The sequence below is a fragment of the Podarcis muralis genome, chromosome 6 (genome assembly GCF_964188315.1).
Source record: "Podarcis muralis chromosome 6, rPodMur119.hap1.1, whole genome shotgun sequence".
Lineage (NCBI taxonomy): Eukaryota > Metazoa > Chordata > Lepidosauria > Squamata > Lacertidae > Podarcis > Podarcis muralis.
The window spans coordinates 91,749,072-91,771,723 of NC_135660.1; the positions used below are offsets into that span (position 1 = coordinate 91,749,072).

A 22,652-nucleotide genomic window follows, 5' to 3' on the forward strand; every position below is an offset into this window, starting at 1 on the left:
ATTTAAAAAATTGAATGCTGGAGCACGATTTCTGTTCTCATCCTGAAGCAAAGTTCTTAACCCAAGGTAATATTTCTGGGTTAGTGGAGTCTGTAACCTGAAGCCTCAGTTACCCGAGGTACCACTGTCCCATGTAATGTAGTTTTGTGTTTTTGTGTTGTGAGCCTTGGATGTTAAACAGCCACCACCACCGCAGGCCCTTAAAAACAAGGTACTTTCATATTCATCTTTACTTGGAGGCAAGCCTCCCTCTTCCCAAGGGGGCCACTTCCCAATTCAGAGTGCTTGGCATCCTAAGGAGGGGAGCAGCGCTGGATTTGGGACGCTGCTGGCGGCAGAGGGGCGCAAATAACAACACTGAACAGATCCGTTGGAAAAAGGAGCTGTACCAAAATGAATTATTGCGAAAATGAGGGATATTTGAGGGAGGGGCCGTCAAAAGTTGTCCTCGCCCAGGACGCCACTTGAAGGAAGCAGCGGGGGCGGACGCGGGTTGGAATCCTCTCAGCCCGGCCTCCCTCACAGGGTTGTTGTGGGGGGTAAATGGTGGGGAGCCCCGCCCGCCCCCCCACCGGAGCTCCTGGGAGGGAGAAAAAGGAATGCGAAAGCGCTAATAATAAAAGCCAATTTATATATGTGGAGAGAGGGAGGGAACCCTGAGGCCGCGTCAGGCCCACAAAGGTGGGAAGGGGCCCCTCAGCCGCGCAGGAGGCGCCTGTCCCGCAAGAGGCCGGCAAAGGTCACCTCTGACGCCCTTGCGCCTCCCTCCCTCCCTCCATTGCGCGCGCAGCGGGGGGGGCGTCGCTCACCATCCTCCGTGGCTGCGCGTGGCGGCTGCAGGTCGGCGGGCCCCTCTGGCGCGCGTGGACGGCGGCGCCCCTGGCGCAACTCAGGCGCTGGAGGGAGCGGAGCGAGCGGTACATGGCGGAGGCTGAGGAGCGAGGCGCCGCGGGCGGGCGAGGGGGAGGAGGACGGAGTGGGCGGAGTCGCAGCCAATGGGGTGGAAGAAACCCACGTTTCCTTTTTGAAAGAGAAACTTTTAAACGAGCGCGTGGTTGAAGAAGGCGCTTGCCCAGCTCCCCTCTGCGCCTCGGAGGGCAGGTTTGAGCACGCGCAATGCGCCGCCCTCCCGCCCTGCGCCGCCGCCGTTTCGCGCTCCTCCCTTTTGTGCGCGCTGCCCCGCCGCCGCCCCATTGGCCGGGTCCTGTCAGCTGATCCTGTGTTATTTCCTGTGTGTGTGTGTGTGTGTGTGAGGGGAGAATGGAGAGAGAAACCTCGGCACCATCACCGCGGAGCCGCCCCCGGCTCGACGCGGATCCTCGCCGCCGCCGCCCCGCCTCTCACCGCCCGACTCGCCCGCCTCCCTCCCACGGCACACCAGGCAACGTCTCGCGGCACACTAGTGTGCCGCGGAACACCAGTTGGGAAACACTGACCTAAGGGTTGATGGCTCAGTGAGCAACTGTGCACACCTGCCTCTTCAAAACCAGGGATGGGGCTACCCTCTTCACTAAGCAATGGCCATCTCAGATGGGAAAATCTAGCAGACCTAAATGGCAGGTTTCTTTTTGTAATTCTGGCTTGCATATATGCACCAAATTCCAGCCAACATGCTTTTCTTAAGGACACTTTGCAAAATACTGAATGTCTTCAAAGAAGGCTCAGTTATAATTGGAGGTGACATTAATTGCTGCCCTAATGACTTCATAGATCGCAGCTCTTCCTGTTCTTTAAGAAGCAGCCAAGATAATCAGTCTAATTGCCTACTGGGGCCTAACAGACACTTGGAGACATTTACCATATTTTCCTGTCTATAAGACGCCCCCCATGTATAAGACGCCCCCAATTTTTGGGGACTTAGATTTAGGAAAATGGGGGGGGGGGAGAGATGTACCTGTGTATAAGATGCCCCCTAATTTTTGACATTATTTTTAAGGAAAAAAACATAGTCTTGTACACGGAAAATTACAGTAAATCCCACAGCACATGAATTCTCTTCTGATCCAGGTTCTCTCCCCTATTCTGGAAATGCTGTGGAGAGATAGGCTCATATTGTCATGCATGGTGGAATTGCATGCTGGTATACTCCTTTTGGGAAAAGGTGTTTTATGTTATTTCCAAAATTATGCAGCGACTCCCCCCACCAAATTCAGCTCTTGCCTTCTTATCATTAGACCCAAATTTAACAATAACCTTAAATGCAGATATTTAGTATTTTAGTGTTTTATTTAGTATTTTATCTGTTATCTTTATTTTATTTTATTTTATTTTATTTTATTTTTTAACATTACAAACATCCATTTAAACAAAATAACACTGATACAAACTTGATACATTTTTTTATCTTTACCACATTTGATTAGATTTCTCTAACTTTAATTTAACCCCCCCTTTTTTTAGTCTTTTGGTTTTTGCAAATTACAAGTGTTATAAAAACCCTGCTAACATCTTTAAGTGTTTACAGTGTTCTTTAATATAGTCTATGTATTTTTTCTATTCTGTATTAAATTTGTTGTCCTCTTCCAGTCATCTTTGCCATTTCAGCATATTCCATTGTCTTCATAATCCACTTCATAATCCTCTCTTCTTTAGTTGGTGTTTTCTCTTCCTTCCATGCCTGGACGTAAAGCATTCTCACAGTTGTCGTCGTATACATAAACAGTCTTTTCAGATCCTTTGGTAATTCTTCTCCTATTATATCTATTTAAAAGGCTTCTGGTTTTTTAACAAAAGTTATCTTAAACATTTTTTTCCAATTCATTATATGTCATTTCCCAGAATGCCTTTACCTTTTTGAATGTCTACCACATATGGTAGAACTTGCCTTCTTTCTCTTTACACTTCCAGAATATGTTAGTATTATTTTTATACATTTTTGCTAGTCTTACCGGAGTCAAATACCATCTATACATCATTTTCATATAGTTCTCTTTTAACGTACAGCATGCTGTAAATTTCAAGTCCTCCTTCCACAGTCTTTCCCAATCTGCAAGTTGTATATTATACCTCACATCTTTTGCCCAGTGAATTATTACTGCTTTTACCTCTTCATCTTTAGTTTCCCATGTATTTTATCTGTTATCAGCAGCCCAATTAACAATAGCCCAATACACAGTCTGTAGAAATCCCCTTTCTTTACTTGCCTTTACTTGCCACAGAAGGGTAATTAAAAGCAATTCAAGGATGGACACTTTTGGTGAAACTTGGCTTGTTTTTCCTTTATAAATGAGATGAAATATACTTTGATTCCACCCTCAACACAAGAATCTCCGTGGAGAGGCTTCTTGAGTTGATAATGCATAAATAAATGTATTGCTTGTGTACTATGTACTGCATAAGAAAGTGAATAAGAATGTACCACTGGACAGGTTACCGTAGTTACCGTATTTTCGCTCTATAAGATGCACCAGACAATAAGACACACCTAGTTTTTGGAGGAGGAGAACAAGGGAAAAAAATCCTGAATCCCAGAAGCCAGAACAGCAAGAGGGATCTGGCTTCTGGGATAGCCTCTTGCTGTTCTGGCTTTTGGGATAGCCGCCGAAGCCTCTCCCGGGCAGCGGGATGAAGGCTCCCCCTGCCTGGAAAAGGCTGCGCGCTCTGTCCCTTGCCCCACCTCCCACAAAAGCCAGCCAAGAGCTGTGCACTCTTTAAAGGGAGCACGGCTCTTGTGGGCTTTTCTACGAGGTGGGAGAAGGACAGCCTGTCAATGAGCGTGTTTGCGGCACATGGGGGCTTTTCCCCGAGGAGGGAGAAGGGACTGATGGGCCGCATCAGACTGATGGGATGAAGGCACCCGCTGCCCTGCGGAGGCTTCGTGTGGCGAAGCCAGAAGCCAGAACAGCGAGAAGGAGCGCTGCGCAGAGCTCCCTCTCCCTGTTCTGGCTTCTGGCTTAGCCGCGCAGCCTGCATTCACTCCAGAAGACGCACACACATTTTCCCTAACTTTTTAGGAGGCAAAAGGTGCGTCTTATAGAGTGAAAAATACGGTATATGTTGTATTTAAATGAAAAAGAAATGGAAAAAATGGAAGCGAAAGCTTTTGATCTCTTCACTTTCACACTGGGGAAGGAGAGGAGAGCAGGAGACCATGAGCCCAAGACTCATTCCCATTGTTACAACCCATAGTTTCTCATGTTGCCAAAAGAGCTCCCACTACGGTCCTAGCTTCTTCCATGATGCTATGGCATGAGAAGCTAACCTTCAGGTATATCAGTTCAATTCTGAGAATGCTTGCCTTCTAATATAATGACTTAATAGCAAGCTTCAGTCATTGTCTTAATGCTCTGCAGTTACTTAAAAAACTAATCACACAGTCATGGTAACTGATGGTTTAGTGCAAACTTGTTCGGAGAAAATGTTTGATGTGACACTTTGTGAGCAATAGCCTCCTCCATATTTTATGGTTACAGAGTTGTATTTTTGACAGCATGGGAAGCAGAGCCATTTCTGATATGTTAGGCCAGTTAATGAAGCTGCCGGCTGCCAGATATCCTATTCTTTAAGCACTGGATTTAAAAATCAAAGGAATTTTTTGCTTTATCTACCAATCTGGTATGTATTTTCTTAATGCAAAACCTGGGACAACTCAGATAGAATAGCTTCATGTGGCTTCATCCCATTCAGATATCATATTCATGAAAGTGGTTTGTGGCTGTCAATGGAAGTTGTCAGCCTCACACTGTTTCTAGCCCAACCCAGATATAAGAGATATCTGAAAAGGCCAAGTCTGTATGAAATGTGGGCTGGTGCCGCTCCTTAATTGAAAGGTCACCTATGAGCTGCTGAAAGAATCCCAAGAACCCCGTGCTTCACTTTTTAGAAATAACAATTCTTTTGGACCTTATTGGGAAAATGTAATGACCAAAATTATTAGCAGATTAGAAACAAATAGGAAAGATCAAGGTAATGTTGTAAAAATATTTATAACAAGCCTTTAATCCTTTAAAGTGTGGGCATAATCCAAGGTCTAGCACGTTTAGAGGTAAGTAAACATGAAGCTGTGCCCTTGGGATTTGTGTGTCAGAGAGCCATGTACGCATCACACTTTCCTGTGCCATCTGATGTAGTCCTCCATCTATCTTTTGAGAATCATAGTTCCCATTGGAATCCAATTCTGCTGTCTGGCAATAATCCCAGAAACTGTTCTGTTCTTACTAGAACAGGCAATGGGCCGCATATGGCCCTGGGGCTTTAATGGATGGAAATGAAAAGCTGAAGTTTCAGTTATTTAGGAGTAGAAATACTTGTCTTGAGAGCACCCTGGCTACCTGCAAAATATATCAATCTCAATCAGTCTTGGGAACGTGTCCTTCCTTCCTTCCTTCCTTCCTTCCTTCAAAGATGTCCCCCTTCCTTCCTTTTTCGACTTTAACTGTGGCAAAAAATATAACATTGAACCCATTTGAAGGAATTTGCACTGGATATGTAGAGGGGGAGTAAACTTTCTTGATGCTGGCTCCTGAATTTACAAGCATAGCTTATGGGAAGCCATTATTGCACCTCTACTAGATTTCATTCCTAGATATCTGACAATTTTCTCCCATGCTCAAACCTTTCTCATTCCTCTAATATGGTGGTTCCCAACTTTATGAGTATGAATACCACCTTTTAAGAAATGTGGACCCCCCACATTTTAATTGTTGTGATTTTAGGCTCTGTTTATTGAGAAAATACATAATGACAAAAAACTTATAATAAAATGTGCCAAAATCAAAGAAAGCAGGAAAAAAGCATTTATTTCCCCATCATACTCAGCAACAAACAATCCAAGGATTAATTCCAAAAGGTTTTAAATATAATTTTAATCATAAATATAAATCTGTTTGACCCCAATGTACCCACTGATCAACCCAATTTATTCAAAAGGTATGAAATACCATTTTTATTTATAATTATAAATTTATTCATTTATTTATCCAGTATAATGGTCAGCAATCCCAAGTAATCAATCATACCAAACTAAATACTAATTTCCCCCCCCCAGTGAACTCAATTGAAACAATCCCCAGAAGGATGAAAAGGAGAACTTGCATTGCCACTAATATAATATGTTCCTTTCTGTCAAATCAGAGCTATCAATTGTATACTTCAATGAATCCCTGTCACTGTGAATAAAGCTACACGACACAGTTAATTTGATTCTATTTTATTTATACTTAACATTTTATTCATTTTTCTTTTTTTTTATAAGCCAGTTGGGATGAGCAGCAAATGCAACTCAGAACAGCAGACAGCCGAAATGAACTAAGCCTTCAAACAAGCCAGCCCCCACCCCAGGAATTAGGCAACTCCTATCCCTGGAATGGGGAGGCGGGTAGTGCTGTGGTCTAAACTACTGAGCCTAGGGCTTGCTGATCGGAAGGTTGGCGGTTCGAATCCCTGCGACGGGGTGAGCTCCCGTTGCTCGGTCCCAGCTCCTGCCCACCTAGCAGTTCGAAAGCACGTCAAAGTGCAAGTAGATAAATAGGTAACCGCTCCGGCGGGAAGGTAGACAGCGTTTCTGTGTGCTGCTCTGGTTCGGCAGAAGCGGCTTAGTCATGCTGGCCACATGACCTAGAAGCTGTCTGCGGACAGACGCCAGCTCCCTCGGACTATAGAGCGAGATGAGCGCTGCAACCCCAGAGTCGTCCGCGACTGGACCTAACAGTCAGGGGTACCTTTACCTATCCCTGGAATGTATCCGAATAAAGCAACAAAAGGAACCCCCAATATCGCCAAAACTAATGAACGTGAATATAGTCAGTAGTTAAGAGGCAAACCCCCCACTTATGGTCCATACCATAACCACTAAAATCAAATTGAAGACTTTCATTCTGCCTCCTACCAGAAAGCCCTGCGTATAGGGCAATGTAAAGGCGTGGGTGGCTAGGACTTGCCGATCAGAAGGTCGGCGGTTTGAATCCTCGCTACGGGGTGAGCTCGCATTGCTCTGTCCCAGCTCCTGCCAACCTAGCCGTTTGAAAGCACGTCAAAGTGCAAGTAGATAAATAGGTACCACTCCGGCGGGAAGGTAAACGGCGTTTCCGTGCACTGCTCTGGTTCGCCAGAACCGGCTTAGTCATGCTGGCCACATGACCCAGAAGCTGTACGCCGGCTCCCTCGGCCAATAAAGCGAGATGAGCACCGCAACCCCAGAGTCAGTCACGACTGGACCTAACGGTCAGGGGTCCCTTCACCTTTACCTAAAGGCCAGAAACCCCTAGTGCCACACGCTTCTTCAGGCAAAGCAGCAAGGAGGGGAAGCAGTGCTAGGGACCACTGCATTCCTGTGCCTTGCCCCCAGGTTCTTCCAGGTGCACCTCATACCAAGCACCAACCAAGGAAAGCGAGGAAGGCACAGGCCACACCCACAACAATAACCAGTGCTTTTCAGCAACCGCAAGCCCCCCAGTGATCATGCAGGGCTCCTAGAGATGCTGCTATGAAGAGGCAGAGGGAATCAGTCAAGTGCTAGCTGGAGGATCATTACTTGCGGACCCCTTGGGATAACTCCGTGGGCCCTCAGGGGTCCATGACCCACAAGTTAGGAACTACTTCTCTAACGTCTGTCAAACTAAATCCAGAAAATGGGGAGCGGGGGGCAAGAGAGAGCTAATGCATATACAGTGGTACCTCGCAAGACGAATGCCTCGCAAGACGAAAAACTCGCAAGACGAAAGAGTTTTCGTTTTTTGAGTTGCTTCGCAAGGCGAATTTCCCTATGGGCTTGCTTCGCAAGACGAAAGGATACAATGTGACAATTTTCAATGCATTCCTATGGGAAACCGTGCTTCGCAAGACGAAAAATTCGCAAGACGAAAAAACTCGCAGAACAAATTAATTTCGTCTTGCGAGGCACCACTGTATACAGACTTCCCCATCTTTCTGATCTTTAGCAAATCACCTCTTTCTCCATTGTATCACAAGTGGTTTTTGTTTTGTTTTTAAATCGGGGTTTAATAAGCCTTTTGTGATTTGTGCTGGCAGCTGATGATTGGTAAAGCAAGGACAGAGCCCTGTTTTGCGGACTGATAGCTGTTCCTCTGGAACAGGGTCCCGATCGCTGCATACCAACCTGGGACCACATCCATTTGATGTTCTGCAAAGCACCCACTATATCTGTTTTATGATTCCAAACACATGAAAAGTAGTTGTAGTGTGCTTATTTTGGGACATACGCTTCAGAAGCATTGGCAGGTTATAAGAGCTGATATTTCTATATCCTTGTTGGTAAATGAAAACTTTACTATTGACAATCTGGTATGTTGCACCTCTCTTTTGGTCAGAGACTGAGCTACAAATTGGAAAGTCTCCAGTATGAACCTCTCCTCTTGCATATACTTGCTTGCTTAGCTTTTAGAGAAACCATTATTTCTCATACTCTGCTCATACTCTCACACTATATACTCTGTATACTATGGCATGCTTTGATTATTTGGAAGTATTGCAGCAAGTATTGTGTAGAGCTTTGAAAAGGCCTCTACAAATACTAAGTGGCCCTTAGTGTTAAACTTGCTGGAGATCAAAATTCTGTGTGACATCACCGGGTTCTATATGTCATTTTCTCACTCGTAGAAGTGCAAAAAAAACCTCTAGACATAATTGTCATCATCATCTTATTTTGTTCAAACATTTGTCATGATATAGTTAAAGTACAGCCCATTGTTTTAGTCAAGATGGGCATAACTAACGCTTGTAGTTATGGTTCAGAATTTAAAATTTGTAGAGCATCTGCCAACATTTCTTTCCTCCTCTAGCCAGAACATGTTTTCTACCAAACCACTGCAATGTTGATATGTTGATTTAAGTTTTCATGCTGATAATATGGAAGACCTGCAATTCAGGATCCTAAAAAGCAAGCCTTTGTGGAAATGAAGTTTGAATAATTTTTTTAGTTCAATAGCTATGTGAAATTAGTAAGCAAGATAGAAACAGCGTAATTGCATTTTACTCATCACTTACATCGCAAAGTATATAATCTTTACAACAAACAACAAAACTGGGTTCCTTTATAGAAATCATATTTTCGAAGTACAAGATAAAATCTCCTGTCTAGCTTTTTGAAATGGAGTGGGCATGTTTATATATCTTCTGTAATTATTCAGTATGACTTGCATTTAAATCAGCAAGTAAAAACTGAAACTTAATTGGTATCTGAAAACCAGGATGTATTTAGTTAGAAAACTGTGTATGTTGAAAAGAAAACACTTTTATCATTCTTGAGTGAAATAAGATGTACTGCATATTAGCCACAAAAGCACATACTAATATTTTAGCTAGATTCTGTGGTAAAGAGACAGGAGAGAGGAGACAGAGATGTAAATTGCTTCAGCATTCAGTCTGATTTTTTAAATCCTGTTTAGTAAGTATCTCTTTTATTAATAAATTTAGGCACAAAGAACTCATAGATGGATGTTACAGTTTACATACCATTAGCTCACATTTATTCATTAGCAGCAGTGCTCTGTGGTGTACAGAGTTGAATAAATCATTTTGCGATGTCTTGAAGTTTAATTAGATTTACAGGCTGCATGCTTGTGGCCTTTTGTCTATTGAGAGAAGAAGTAATTACTTGATAAAATGAAGTGCATCACTGTGAACAATTGACCCTTTGGAACAGTCCAGGCTGGTCAGCAACCTAAATCCACATTTCAGTGCCATCATTATAGCTTCAAACTTAAGAGTTTCCAAGGTGCACACGAAAGTATTGTCTTCCTTCAAAACAAGCCGAGTCCCATTTTCTGACTTTATGAAGTATTTGAACTGGATAATGTTGGAAGAGATTGAAAACTCTTCTGGGAAGCCATCCAGCCTGCTTTTGGACACCAAAACAATGCGGGATTTTATTTTTGTTATGAAATCAGGAGCATTGCAAAAAATCCGAAGGCCCTGCGAACGGTCGTGGCTGTCTGTTATCTCCAGAAAGGTAGTCTCCCTGGCTGCAAGCTGCTCCTTCTCCCACCTTAATTTCACTGCATCAGCTAACACTTTAAGCTGGAAAAAATCTGCCTCTCGTGCCAGAAGATGGTTTTCTTTAAATCCCTCTGGTAGAAGCAATTCTCCATTCCGTAGGAAGTTCAGAACGTGCCTAAAGAGCAGCCCATCCCTGTCTATAAAATAATGGCCATCTGCATCAGACGGACAGAGAACCTTTCCACTGACAACTCTTTCCAAAAAAGAGTCTGGGTACTTGGTTAGTGTTTGCTTTTGCGTAACGTACAGATATCCACCAACGTTGAGAGTAATTGGAGACATTTTACAATTCTTGCCTTGATCGGTGCCTTCCGAGTCGTTGCATTTTTTGCTGCTCTCCATTTCACGCCTGTTTTGTGCTCCGTTCTTTAAGACGGCTTTCTGGCTTTGTCCTCCTCTTGCTTTGTATGGAGATTTCGTCAAAAAGGCACCTTTATTCAGCTCTAGAACAATGATAGAATGGGAGTGCTGGAAGCATTGCATGAGCTTGTCGGCAACAGCCTTGCAGTAGGTGGCGTAGAAGCTATATGTATGCAGTGTGATACTGGGAGTATGACTGGAAGATGCAATTTGCATTTAACCGTATAAGGGCAAGAGGATGGCAGGGGAGAAAGGCGTCTTAGTTATTTTTCCTCTTGAAGACTCTGAAGTTTAAATGATTAAGAAGTGTCTTTTGTTGATGCAGAAAGAAATTAGCTGTTTGCCTGCATCTTGGTATTAAGTTGAAATATAGTATATTGAAAATTATGAAATGGTGGAGGAATCCTAGCTATTTGTTGTAAAATACTTTTCAAAAAGGGTTACCAAACAGTAACCTCAAAAACCTTTAATATTTATGTTTTTCAACCATTTTTTAAGCTTTTCGTCGTCCTGTTGCATTTTGCTCGTGCACCTTGCTCTGAAACGCAACTGTTGATAATATTGTCATAAAATTAAACATAGTGTTAAAAAAACAGTGTTTTATATAAAATGGATTTCTAGGGCAAACCTGCTTTTTAACCATATAAAGCAATCTGGGATTTTCCCCCCCCCCTTTCAATAGAAAATAATTTTATTGGCAAAAATATTGCTAGTAGAGATGACTTAATTGGTTTGAATTTATATGGCTATATTTGACAGATCAGTTCAGTTTCTGGTTAAAATGACACTGCTGTTGCAATGTGAAAGCAAGCTGGTAGGTTTGTCACAAATCTTTGTATATACCACACAATATTACAGCTTAGCAACACTTCAGCGATGAGAAAATGACCACAACATGGCATTGGAAAAGCAGCACTGTTTCTTCTTGTAGCAGCCATAGCTTTCAGGCTCAGATCTTAAACAACCGATTCTCCCTTTGCAAATATTTTCAACAAGGTATATGACAAGGAAAGCTGTGCAAGTCTGGATGTCTACTTCGTGTAAGAAAGGTTAGGTCTGCAGCTTTGTATTCCACAGCAAGAGGAGGAGGGGGGGAATTAACTCTTTCAACATCATCTACTTGCTATTTGCTATTTGCTGTGGCATAGCTACAGCATTAAGGAATATTTCTATAGCCAAGAATCAAGTAGTATATTAACTTTAATTCTTTTTAATGTTTAGGCTGCCCCATCCATGCCAAAATGTATTCACGTTTGAGATTCCTGCATTGCAAGGGGTTGGACTGGATGACCTCTGGGTCCCTTCCAATTCTGCAGTTCTATGACTCATATAATTCAGGTGTTATCCATGCAGTTTCCGCTAGTGCCGAATCCACTGTCATACAACAAGCAATGCTAATCTTTTTACGGGTTTTAGAGGTGCATTTACTCTCGCCATGTACACGCCGAAAAAGAAGATAGCTTTTCCTCCTGCGTACAAGCGAGGGCAACGGGATTAGGAGTTGCAAGGATGGACAGAGAGCTAGCCAGGATGTCTTAAGAATACCTCCATTTTCTCCTCATAGCCTAGTTTCTGAATCTAGGTATTATCTCCACATTTTCAGACAGTTCTCCATAACCATGAGGCTTAGTCATAGGCTTGTTATTTATTATGTTTGCATGAGTCTAAAATAGGAACAGATAGGAACCAACAGCTTAATAGACTGTGCTTCAAAGATTACATCTAAGTGTGCAAATGGTTTGTCCATATTTTATATTTATATATCTAGTGGATGGTGCTGATACAGTGTTGGGGTTACCTGTACATTGCGTTTTTGAGTTATTCTTTCCCGAGGATGAAATTGCTACTAAATCCCCCTGTGCTGACTGAAAAAAATTGTATGCTGGTGTTGTGAACCTACAAAAGCATAACTATAACCTGGTTGTAGGGTATCATTGGCAATACCCATATACTAGAGGAACACACCTGTGGGGGGGGGGGGAAGGATGTAGTCTTTTGAAGATGTTTGACGACAATTTCCTCATATACAGTGGTACCTTGGGTTACAGACGCTTCAGGTTACAGACTCCGCTAACCCAGGAATAGTATCTCGGGTTAAGAACTGTGCTTCAGGATGAGAACGGAAATTGTGCAGCAGCAGCGGGAGGCTCCATTAGCTAAAGTGGTGCTTCAGGTTAAGAACAGCTTCAGGTTAAGAACGGACCTCCAGAACGAATTAAGTTCTTAACCTGAGGTACCACTGTACTGGAATAGGACAAGAGCATGTGCTGTCAATAGCCTGATGGTTTATTTTGTTAGAATTGTTGATTGGACTGATTCTACTACAGAAGTAAAACTGTTTTGAAAAAATCTTGGGCATATCGAGTGCTTTATCACACTCAAAGCATAAATAAAAATACAACTTATTAAAATGGCTACCGTTCATACGCATATGACTTTTGCTGGTAATCTGGGTTTCCTTCTATTTCAGAAAAACTGTCTCTGGAAGGAATAGTAGTCCAGCGTGCAGAGTGCAGACCTGCAGCCAATGAAAATTACATGAAGTTGAAAAGGTGAGCCTTTCTTTCTGTTTTTTTTTTAATTAAACCTGTTGTATGGTAGCTTGGTATAACTTAAATATGCGTTGTCTTTCACATGGCTGCAGTGATGCCTATACATGGATGGTTGTTAAATTGGGTGTATCATAATTTTCAGTCGATCCCTTGAAGAAAGGTGATATTTGAAACACATTGGGATGATCATGTTTCATTCCTTATTTATTCAGGTATTCTATTGTTAAAATAGAATCCTGCATCGGTGACTGGCAGCACAACTTCCCCCCTTTTTTCTTTTTGCTTTGGACTCTCAGATTCATCAGCCCCAGCAAACATTGTGGGGTGGTGGGATATCTCATCCTGCAACATCTGGAGAACTATAGGTTCCCCACCAATTCCTTACACTATTCATTTTAAGGGACACCATGGCAACAAATTTATGCTATGCAACTTGCATTCTGTGGCAGTACATTGGCCACAAGCATCTCATCACATTTTCTTTTAATCCTGAAAACCTCAAAGAAGACAATAAAGTTCAAACCTGTTTTTTTCATTTCATTTAGTGCAAGGGGATGCATGTGTTTTTGTGACCAATGTAACACACCAATGCAACACATTGTGAGCAATGTAACACACTTAATCAATGTATGTTTTATTGTCGTAAGACCATCTGGTTTTGTTTCTAAGGTAAAACTTATTTTCAGTTCAGCAAATGAGAGAGTAGAGCTGTTCAACAAAGGCCCCGTATAACTGTGGAAAAGTCAAGTGTCTCAAGGTAGTGAGGCCTTGAATAGTTGTCCTTGATTTGAGGATACCAGATAGAATAATAGATGCTGGTTGGTGTCATGGTAGAAGATCCAATTTCTAAGTTCTCCATTTGTAGATTATAAGTTCTAAGCTTGTCTTGACATTTTGTGCCCAACGTCCTGTCCTTAATTGCTCTAACCAGCAGAGCTTGGTGAGAGTATGGTCCTCAAAGGCATTTAGTCTACCCCAGTATCTAAGACAGGCTAGATCAAATCTGGCTGCTATCAAGGGAAGACCCAACAGCTCTAAGATGAGCCGATGGAGTCCCTGAAGGAAGCCCTAGTATCTGCCTCATAAATCTATTTTGTAGAACTTTTTGTTCAGATTTGACACCAGTTTCCCAAATTTCAGCCCCGTAAAGCATTTGTGCACATAGATCTTGAGGGCAGAATTGATTAGCTGCCCCCTTTCAAATGGAAAAAACCTGTATAACTAAGTGGCCAGTAGAACAGGCAGGTGATAACTTAATTGCATTCATTTGGCATTCACATGAAAGCTTTTCATCAATAAGCAATCCTAGATATTTAAACATATGTACTTGCTCAAGTATATGACCATCGAATGACCACTTGGACTTAGTAACCCTCTTACTCAATGTGACAGCTTTGGGTTTTAGCATAATTTCCTTTTAGACGTTCTTTTTTACACAGTTGATCAAATTTAACTAGCATCCTTCCAATTTTGTTCAAAGAAAGCAGAACTAGGGGATCAGCATGTAACAGAATGGACTCTTTACAATTCCCAAAGCAGAAACAGTTTCCAATGCAGTAGTTGCATTAGTGCAAGAGCCAGTGTGGTGTAGTGGTTAAGAGCGGTAGTCTCGTAATCTGGGGAACTGGGTTCGCGTCTCTGCTCCTCCACATGCAGCTGCTGGGTGACCTTGGGCCAGTCACGCTTCTTTGAAGTCTCTCAGCCTCACTCACCTCACAGAGTGTTTGTTGTGAGGGAAGAAGGGAAAGGAGAATGTTAGGCGCTTTGAGACTCCTGAAGGGGAGTGAAAGGCGGGATATCAAATCCAAACTACTACTACTACTACTACTCCCCTCCTCCTCCTCCTCCTCCTTCTTCTTCTTCTTCTTCTTCTTCTTCTTCTTCTTCTTCTTCTTCTTCTTCTATTTGCACAGTAGATCTTCCCCTCCTAGTTGCCCCATGTCCTCTCCAAATCTGCTCTGGAGGGTTGGGGGAATACAGTGGTACCTCGGTTTACGGACTTAATTCGTTCCGGAAGTCCATTCTTAAAGCAAAGCATTCTTAAACCAAGGCGCACTTCCCCTACTGAGGCCTCCCGTCGCCGGTGCCCTTCCACCATTCATCTTCCGTTCGTCTTCCGGGGCAAAGTTCGCTAACCAGAGCACCTATTTCTGGTTTTGCAGAGTTCGTTCACCGAATATTTCGTAGACCGAGGTACCACTGTACTTTGAACAGATTTAGAGGATACACAGGGAGAGAAGAGGGAGGGGCAGTTCCATTGTTCAGCCAGAAATTATTGTGGTTGTGGAGCTACTTCACTCGATACTACCAAAAGCATTTCCTGCAAATCCTACTATACAGTAAGTACAAGAGGAGGTTAAAAAAATCCCTGCCTCCGACAAAATGGCGAAAGAAAAATGTGAAAACAAGAGGCTTAGGTATGTCTCTTGCTGTGCAGAAGCTGAACTCCAGGCATTCATAAAGAATTCACTTTATAGGCAGCATAAAATGGTAAACATGTCTACTCTGAAGTAAATCTCTTTGTGGTTACCTACTCCTAGGTAAGTGGTTACAGGATTGCAAAATCAAATAATTTTAAGACAATTAAGTTTGCAAGATTTGTTGTTGCTTTTTAGACGTAACAAGGTTGAGATCTGTAGCTGATTCATCCACAAATAGGCCTTGATTTTTCAATTTCAGCAAGTGTAGAGGACCAAAAAAGCAACCCACCTGATGTTTGTCATGTGGTTCTTCTTTAAAATGAAAACTGGCTTTGGCTACTGTTTTTATTTGTGTTGCAGGGTCTTTGCAAATGTATTCCTCGGGGCTATAAAAGCTCTCCATGGTGTTCACAGAGGCCTAGCACTTATGACACATTATTTTGTTTGGAGAAGAGGTAAACATCACCTGAGCTGAGAAATTGCATCTTTGCCAAGCAGGCAGAGAGAGAGAGCAAAAGAAAACTTGCTCCAACTTTTAATTTTAGCACATATGCTACAGATATACGTAGAATAATAGTGAGAAACTTTCTGAGGTTGGAGGAGAGCTTTCTGTTGAAAAGTTGCATTTTAAAAAATCTGAAAATGAGAGACCTTTCACTTTCATGGCTCAATAGTGAGAGCCTGATGGCAGAAGGATCAAAGTTATTATTTTCTTAGTGATCATTTCCTTGGAACCAAAGTTTTCTCAGAATAATTATTCTCTTAACCCAAGCATTTATCTTTTATTTGGCCAAAAAAATTACTGGAAGAATAATTCACTAGTTGTTGTTTTTTTAATTCTTGTACAGGCTTTCACAATATGAACTGTAAGATTAGCTAGGGGTTGAATTGTAGCACTTAAGTATTTATATTTCATCCATTTCACCATACAGTATTAATCTGTAATGTGCAATCTGTAGTGCACAATCTTATTTCATTGCAGGGGGTTGGACTGGATAACCCTTATGATCCCTTCCAACTCTATAATTCTATGATTTGTTATATTCTATTTTCATCATTTCCATTAGTTGAGGTGTGGCTCCTTCACTTGAGTATTATAACCCTATTTATAGGAACAATCAAAGCTTTATAGGGTGCCAGTTTTGCAATAGTTCATCCTAAGATGTGAATCCCATTTTGACAGAAGGGGCACAGAGCAGGGTTGCCCCTTGTCCAATTGCTCTTTGCCCTCTCTCTGAACCCCCTGGTGACAGTAATACGTAATAATTGAAATATGTGTGGTTTTCTGGGGGGCAGGTGGAAGAAGAGCCTCTGAGCAGATGGTATAACCTGACCAGCATTGTCAACGGAACTTTGTAAATATGAAAGGGTGGCAGGCCTTAGAACTAATCTGGATAATCTTTAATAATGTACAGTGGTACCTCGCAAGACGAATGCCTCGCAAGACAAAAAACTTGCTAGACGAAAGGGTTTTTTGTTTTTTGAGCTGCTTCGCAAGACGATTTTCCCTATGGGCTTGCTTCGCAAGACGGAAACGTCTTGCAAGTTTGTTTCCTTTTTCTTAACACCGTTAATACAGTTGCGACTTGACTTCGAGGAGCAACTCATAGAACGCGGTGTGGTAGCCTTTTTTGAGGTTTTTAAAGACTTTGGTGATTTTTGAAGCTTTTCCAAAACTTTCCCGACACCGTGCTTCGCAAGACGAAAAAAATCGCAAGACGACAAAACTCGCGGAACGAATTAATTTCGTCTTGTGAGGCACCACTGTATTTCGGTGTACCCAAGATGATCAACTGTACCTAAAATAATTGGTAAATGTCCCACCAAGTTAAAAGGTTTACTAAAACCTAGGAATCTGTATACCCCGAAACATGAATAAATTTTATGCTTTAAATTATGTTCCCTTAGTGAAAAAATTAAAAAAAGAACATAGGCAGACAGAGTAAACTACAATTATAGGTGTTAGGAAGAACTGTAATGGCACAAATGGTGATACTTCCAAAAAATATATTATTTTGAGTTCTCCCCATCCATCTTCAAACAAGTATTTTGAAAAAATGGCCAAAAAAATGATACCTGTTTTTGGATTTCAGAAAAAGAAACCCAGGTTGGCCATGATTCTAGAAAACGGGGGCAGGGGGCAGATGGGAAATTCCTCCATTTTCGTCATATTATGATGCTTTTCATTTGGGGCAGCTTAGTTTTATTTTGAGAAAGATTGCTTAAAAACGGATTATGTTGCAGCATGAGATGTTACCACATATGGATTTAGAGGTATTAGGTAAAGGTAAAGGTACCCCTGACCCTTAGGTCCAGTTGCAGATGACTGGGGTTGCGGTGCTTATCTTGCTTTACTGGACGAGGGAGCCGGCGTTCGTCCGCAGACAGCTTCCGGGTCATGTGGCCAGCATGACTAAGCCGCTTCTGGTGAAACCAGAGCAGCACACGGAAACGCCGTTTACCTTCCCGCCGGAGCGGTACCTATTTATCTACTTGCACTTTTGGTGTGCTTTCGAACTGCTAGGTGGGCAGGAACTGGGACTGAATAACAGGAGCTCACCCCGTCGCAGGGATTCAAACCGCCGACCTTCTGATCGGCAAGCCCTTGGCTCTGTGGTTTAGATACTAAAAAATCACAAGCCATATACTTTCAATTGGATCAGGATATGGAAAGACATTGCGGGGTCATTTTTTCCAGTATGTTCCCCTCTGTTTCCACTGAGATATTATCATCAGGTTGTTGATTCTCCTTCATAGAAAACTGTTTTTTCTTGGGAAAAGAAAAATTATGTTTAGTTTACAAGATTTCTACATTAATTGTAATCCTATATTCATGGAACAATTTGCCTTGAAGGTGTGGGACCATGGGTTCAGTTGGCTACAGGTTCATCAATTTAAACCTTGCATCAATGTTTGCAAATATATGCTACTAGGCCTCTAACCAATTTCAAATGAAATGTCCTAAATAAAGGACATCAAGGCAGAGACTTCATACCAGCTATTTAAGGTGACCTTTTGGACAGTACAACAGGTTTGTCATTCTCATTATAGGAAAGAAACCGCTTCTTCTTCTTGGCTTAGCATACAAAGACCAGACACCCTGGGTTTGCACTTGCTCGTGTGTTAGGTCTAGTATATAGATCATATTAATGGGGCCGGAAGATCTCAATTATTCAGCAGCAGTTCACTTATAGACCATGCTGACACTACTCTCAGAGCCTTTCATGTTCTTTAACACTTGGGTCTTTCCCAGTCCCAGAGTTACTCATCTGCTATTTACTTTGTCATTCCAAAATTGAAGAAACGTGGATCATCTTTCATCAAATATGTTTTGATAATTGTTACCTGTTGCTTTCCTAATCACGTTTGCTTTATCAGCAAGACAATTGCCCAAGTTTTCTTCAGCCATTGTGTCATTGCTGGAGGATTTTTTACTCTTCCAAAATTTATCAATACCGAGATTTGCTGTATTCATGTACTTCTGACTATCTTTGGGGAAAAGAGAGAAAGTGTGGCAGACAAGGAGGCTTTCCAGTTTGGGAAATGTACATGTTCCACTCAAGTGCACATATTCCAAAATGCTTAAATCCTTAAATATCAGACTACAGCGGATAGGAGGGGGATAATCATGGAAGGTACATTCACACATTCGCTCTCACACCCACACTTACACAGCTTCCTCTTTGGGAAACCAGCCATTTTCTAAGATTGTGTTTGAGAATCTCTCACAAAGAAATGAATTTGAAATCAAATCATCTTCTTGTGCTATTAAATAATGGCACAGATGTGTTTTGAAAAACTTGAATCAAAACATCCAGTTCAGATTGCTGCGCCTTTTCCATTGAAGTATCTAATCATGGGGAAGAGAGTCAAGTTGTAATGTTTTATTACACTTGGCTTTGTGTTAAATTTATTCATCTATAAGTGGATCACCAAACTAATCTTATTTTTTCTCATGGAATATCTATTCTTAACTTATTAATATTCACCTGCTATATGCTATAGAAAGGGACGCGGGTGGCGCTGTGGGTAAAAGCCTCAGCGCCTAGGGCTTGCCGATCGAAAGGTCGGCGGTTCGAATCCCCGCAGCGGGGTGCGCTCCCGTTGTTCGGTCCCAGCGCCTGCCAACCTAGCAGTTTGAAAGCACTCCCGGGTGCAAGTAGATAAATAGGGACCGCTTACTAGCGGGAAGGTAAACGGCGTTTCCGTGTGCGGCTCTGGCTTGCCAGAGCAGCGATGTCACGCTGGCCACGTGACCCGGAAGTGTCTCCGGACAGCGCTGGCCCCCGGCCTCTTGAGTGAGATGGGCGCACAACCCTAGAGTCTGTCAAGACTGGCCCGTACGGGCAGGGGTACCTTTACCTTTATATGCTATAGAGATTCTGGAAGCTGCCTGCATCCATGTCAGGTTGCTGAGCAGACAAAATACTAACAAAAAGTTGCCTTTGATGAAATGTCTTCATGGTGTCTGTCCACATATTTTGTCAAGGGGTAACTGGAGATAAATTTGCATATGTGTTTTAATAATCTGACAGAGAACGCAAACTGCCTGGGGCTCAGAAAGAAACCATTTAGGCTGGGTGATCTCTCTGTCTCCCTCCCTAAAGATGTGCTTTGAATCCCTAGAAGTCACTTCTGTCTGGGGAATAGAGGGAGTCTAAATGGGGGTGTGATGGCAGCCTGCCAGACTGCCAAGGAGGATGGAATGGGGGGAGAGACCTTTCCCCCTCCCATTACAGCATGTATTAATAGTTTCTGTTTGACTGTTGCTGCTAAACCCAATTGCTGCAGGACTAGTGCTACTGCACTTGTTTTTCATTTAAATCAGACTGATTGTGGGTGTTGTGCTTGTCTTGCTCAGATTCTGGAATCCTTTAAACATTTCCAACAAGCTCCTTACCTTGCTGTGGGAGAGTGGGGCTGTGTTTCTAGCTGTTTTTTAAAAATGTAATACACTAGTAAAACCTGCAAAGCGTGAGGAGCGGTTACTGTGCATTCTAGGATTATGGAGACAGGAGACTACCTGCATCGCTGCTTTGCGTACTCATGGGTGTGTGGCATATGGCTATTTGTGCGTGGGCTTAATGTATGTTTAATTATGTTTAATACCTGAACGTACAGTGTTATAGTTAAGCGGTGAAGGTGCCGGTGTTTTCTGGGAGCCTGCGGTGGTGACATGATCAGAAACAAGCTAGCTGACATGCTTCATTGCTGCATCTGTTAATTATAACCTCTCTTAGAGGCCAGGTATTGACAGCTTTCACACAGAGCTACCAAAGTAACAGCATATTGCTACCAGTTACATCTCAGCACCTTGTTGCCCTAGGTGCTGCGTCTTGCCTTTCCCAGTTCCCGCTGGTGTGCTTGCTTCCCTGGTAACCATTTGTTTGTTTCACTTGGTGAGGTTTTAGAAAAAGCTGGATACCTACAACATCTAAAGGACCCCTGGCTGTCTGACAGCGTTGTGTACAGTGGTACCGCGTGCTACAGACGCTTCAGGTTACAGACACTTCAGGTTACAGACTCCGCTAACCCAGAAATAGTACCTTGGGTTAAGAACTTTGCTTCAGGATGAGAACAGAAATCGTGCGGCGGCTGCGCGGCGGCTGCGGGAGGCCCCATTAGCTAAAGTGGTACCTCAGGTTATGAACAGTTTCAGGTTAAGAACGGACCTCCAGAACATAGCTGTCAACCTTCCCTTATTTGGCGCGAAGCTCCCTTATTCCAGCGCCGTTTCCCGTTGCTATCCCAGATTGTTGATATCCCGGAAATTTCCCGGATTTCAAAGGAAACAGCTCCTCTTCCTCCCTGCCCGCCAGGGAGGCTCCTCAACTGCGTTGCTCAGCTGCCCAATAAGGAGTCTGAGAACGACTGGGGGGGGGGTGGAGCTTGCATGCCTTGTGCCGATCAAATCGGCCGCGTTGCCTGGGGACTCGCCTTTGCATCAGCGCTTCCCAGCGGTGTGGTGGTTTCCTTGCTGCTGTATCCCTTTGCTGGGTCGCTGCGCTGTGGGAACCACTGCTTGAGGCTTCGTTTGGCTGCTGGCTGGGCTTTCTGCCTTTGGGCCTTTGGCTTGGAGGGGCTCTACTGTGTGTGTGTGTGTGTGTGTGAGAGAGAGAGAGAGAGAGAGAGAGAGAGAGAGAATGTGTCACTTAAGCTGATAGTAGGAATGCTGTTGGGGACGCGGGTGGCGCTGTGGGTAAAAGCCTCAGCGCCTAGGGCTTGCCGATCGGTGGTTCGAATCCCCGCGGCGGGGTGCGCTCCTGTTGCTCGGTCCCAGCGCCTGCCAACCTAGCAGTTCGAAAGCACCCCCGGGTGCAAGTAGATAAATAGGGACCGCTTACTAGCGGGAAGGTAAACGGCGTTTCCGTGTGCTGCGCTGGCTCGCCAGATGCAGCTTGTCATGCGGCCACGTGACCCGGAAGTGTCTCCGGACAGCGCTGGCCCCCGGCCTCTTAAGTGAGATGGGCACACAACCCTAGAGTCTGTCAAGACTGGCCCGTACGGGCAGGGGTACCTTTACCTTTACCTTTAGGAATGCTGTAGCTTTACACACTTACCTTCACACAATGTGTAATTAACTTGGGGATTTTTTTTTACCGCAGGATGTGGTGAGATCAGTACTTTAGATTTACAAGGGGATCTGAGAGATGAATGGGAGATATGTTTTGTCAGTATTAATGGACAGCTAAATAGAAACTTAACCCCAAAAGTTAGGACCAAGATTCAAATCCTGACTGGGTAACTTTGCTCACTAGTAACATTAAGCCATGAGGACGAAATGGTTGGACAGTGTTCTCGAAGCTACCAGCATGAGTTTGACCAAACTGCAGGAGGCAGTGGAAGACAGGAGTGCCTGGGAAGGGTGAGGCTGCTGATCCCTTAATTTTGGCTGCTGATCCCTTATTTTCAAATCTGAAAGTTGACAGCTATGCTCCAGAATGAATTAAGTTCTTAACCCGAGACACCACTGTATATGGAAGCATATGCAATTACCGGTAAATAGCATATTTCAGAAGCTAGTGCTTGAGTTAAAAGAACAAACCCTGTCTATAGACTTGCAGCTTAAGAGTAAGAGATCCTGGGCCCATGGCATAGGGCAGGGGTAACATTTGCGGGGCCCTCCAGAGGGGGGGGGCTGCAATTCCCATCAAGCCCCGCCAGTGCAGTAATCGTGGTATTTGCTTAATTATAAGGTATAACAAAGGGAAGCGGGTGGCGCTGTGGGTTAAACCACAGAGCCTAGGACTTGCCAATCAGAAGGTCGGCGGTTCGAATCCCCACGACGGGGTGAGCTCCCGTTGCTCGGTCCCTGCTCCTGCCCACCTAGCAGTTCGAAAGCACCTCAAAGTGCAAGTAGATAAAT

At 43.4% G+C, this 22,652-nt stretch overlaps 2 protein-coding genes across 2 annotated transcripts in view; one reads left to right on the plus strand and one right to left on the minus strand.

Moving 5' to 3' along the window:
• The window catches only part of GTF2F2 (general transcription factor IIF subunit 2), a 71,039-nt gene that overhangs the window by 21,486 nt on the left and 26,901 nt on the right, over window positions 1–22,652 (plus strand). Inside the window, exon 6 of the mRNA XM_028728817.2 lies at window positions 12,785–12,866. Coding sequence (XP_028584650.2) covers window positions 12,785–12,866 — 82 coding nt within the window. The remainder of the gene's footprint in view (window positions 1–12,784; window positions 12,867–22,652) is intronic.
• KCTD4 (potassium channel tetramerization domain containing 4) lies at window positions 9,043–10,454 on the minus strand. Its single transcript, XM_028728815.2, has one exon. The coding sequence runs from the start codon at window positions 10,435–10,437 to the stop codon at window positions 9,550–9,552; it is 888 nt and encodes a 295-aa protein (XP_028584648.1). The 5' UTR covers window positions 10,438–10,454; the 3' UTR covers window positions 9,043–9,549.

Coding starts and splice junctions, on each gene's coding strand:
- KCTD4 (XM_028728815.2), bottom strand. CDS start 10,437: ATGCAATGCTTCCAGCACTCCCATTCTATCATTGTTCTAGAGCTGAAT.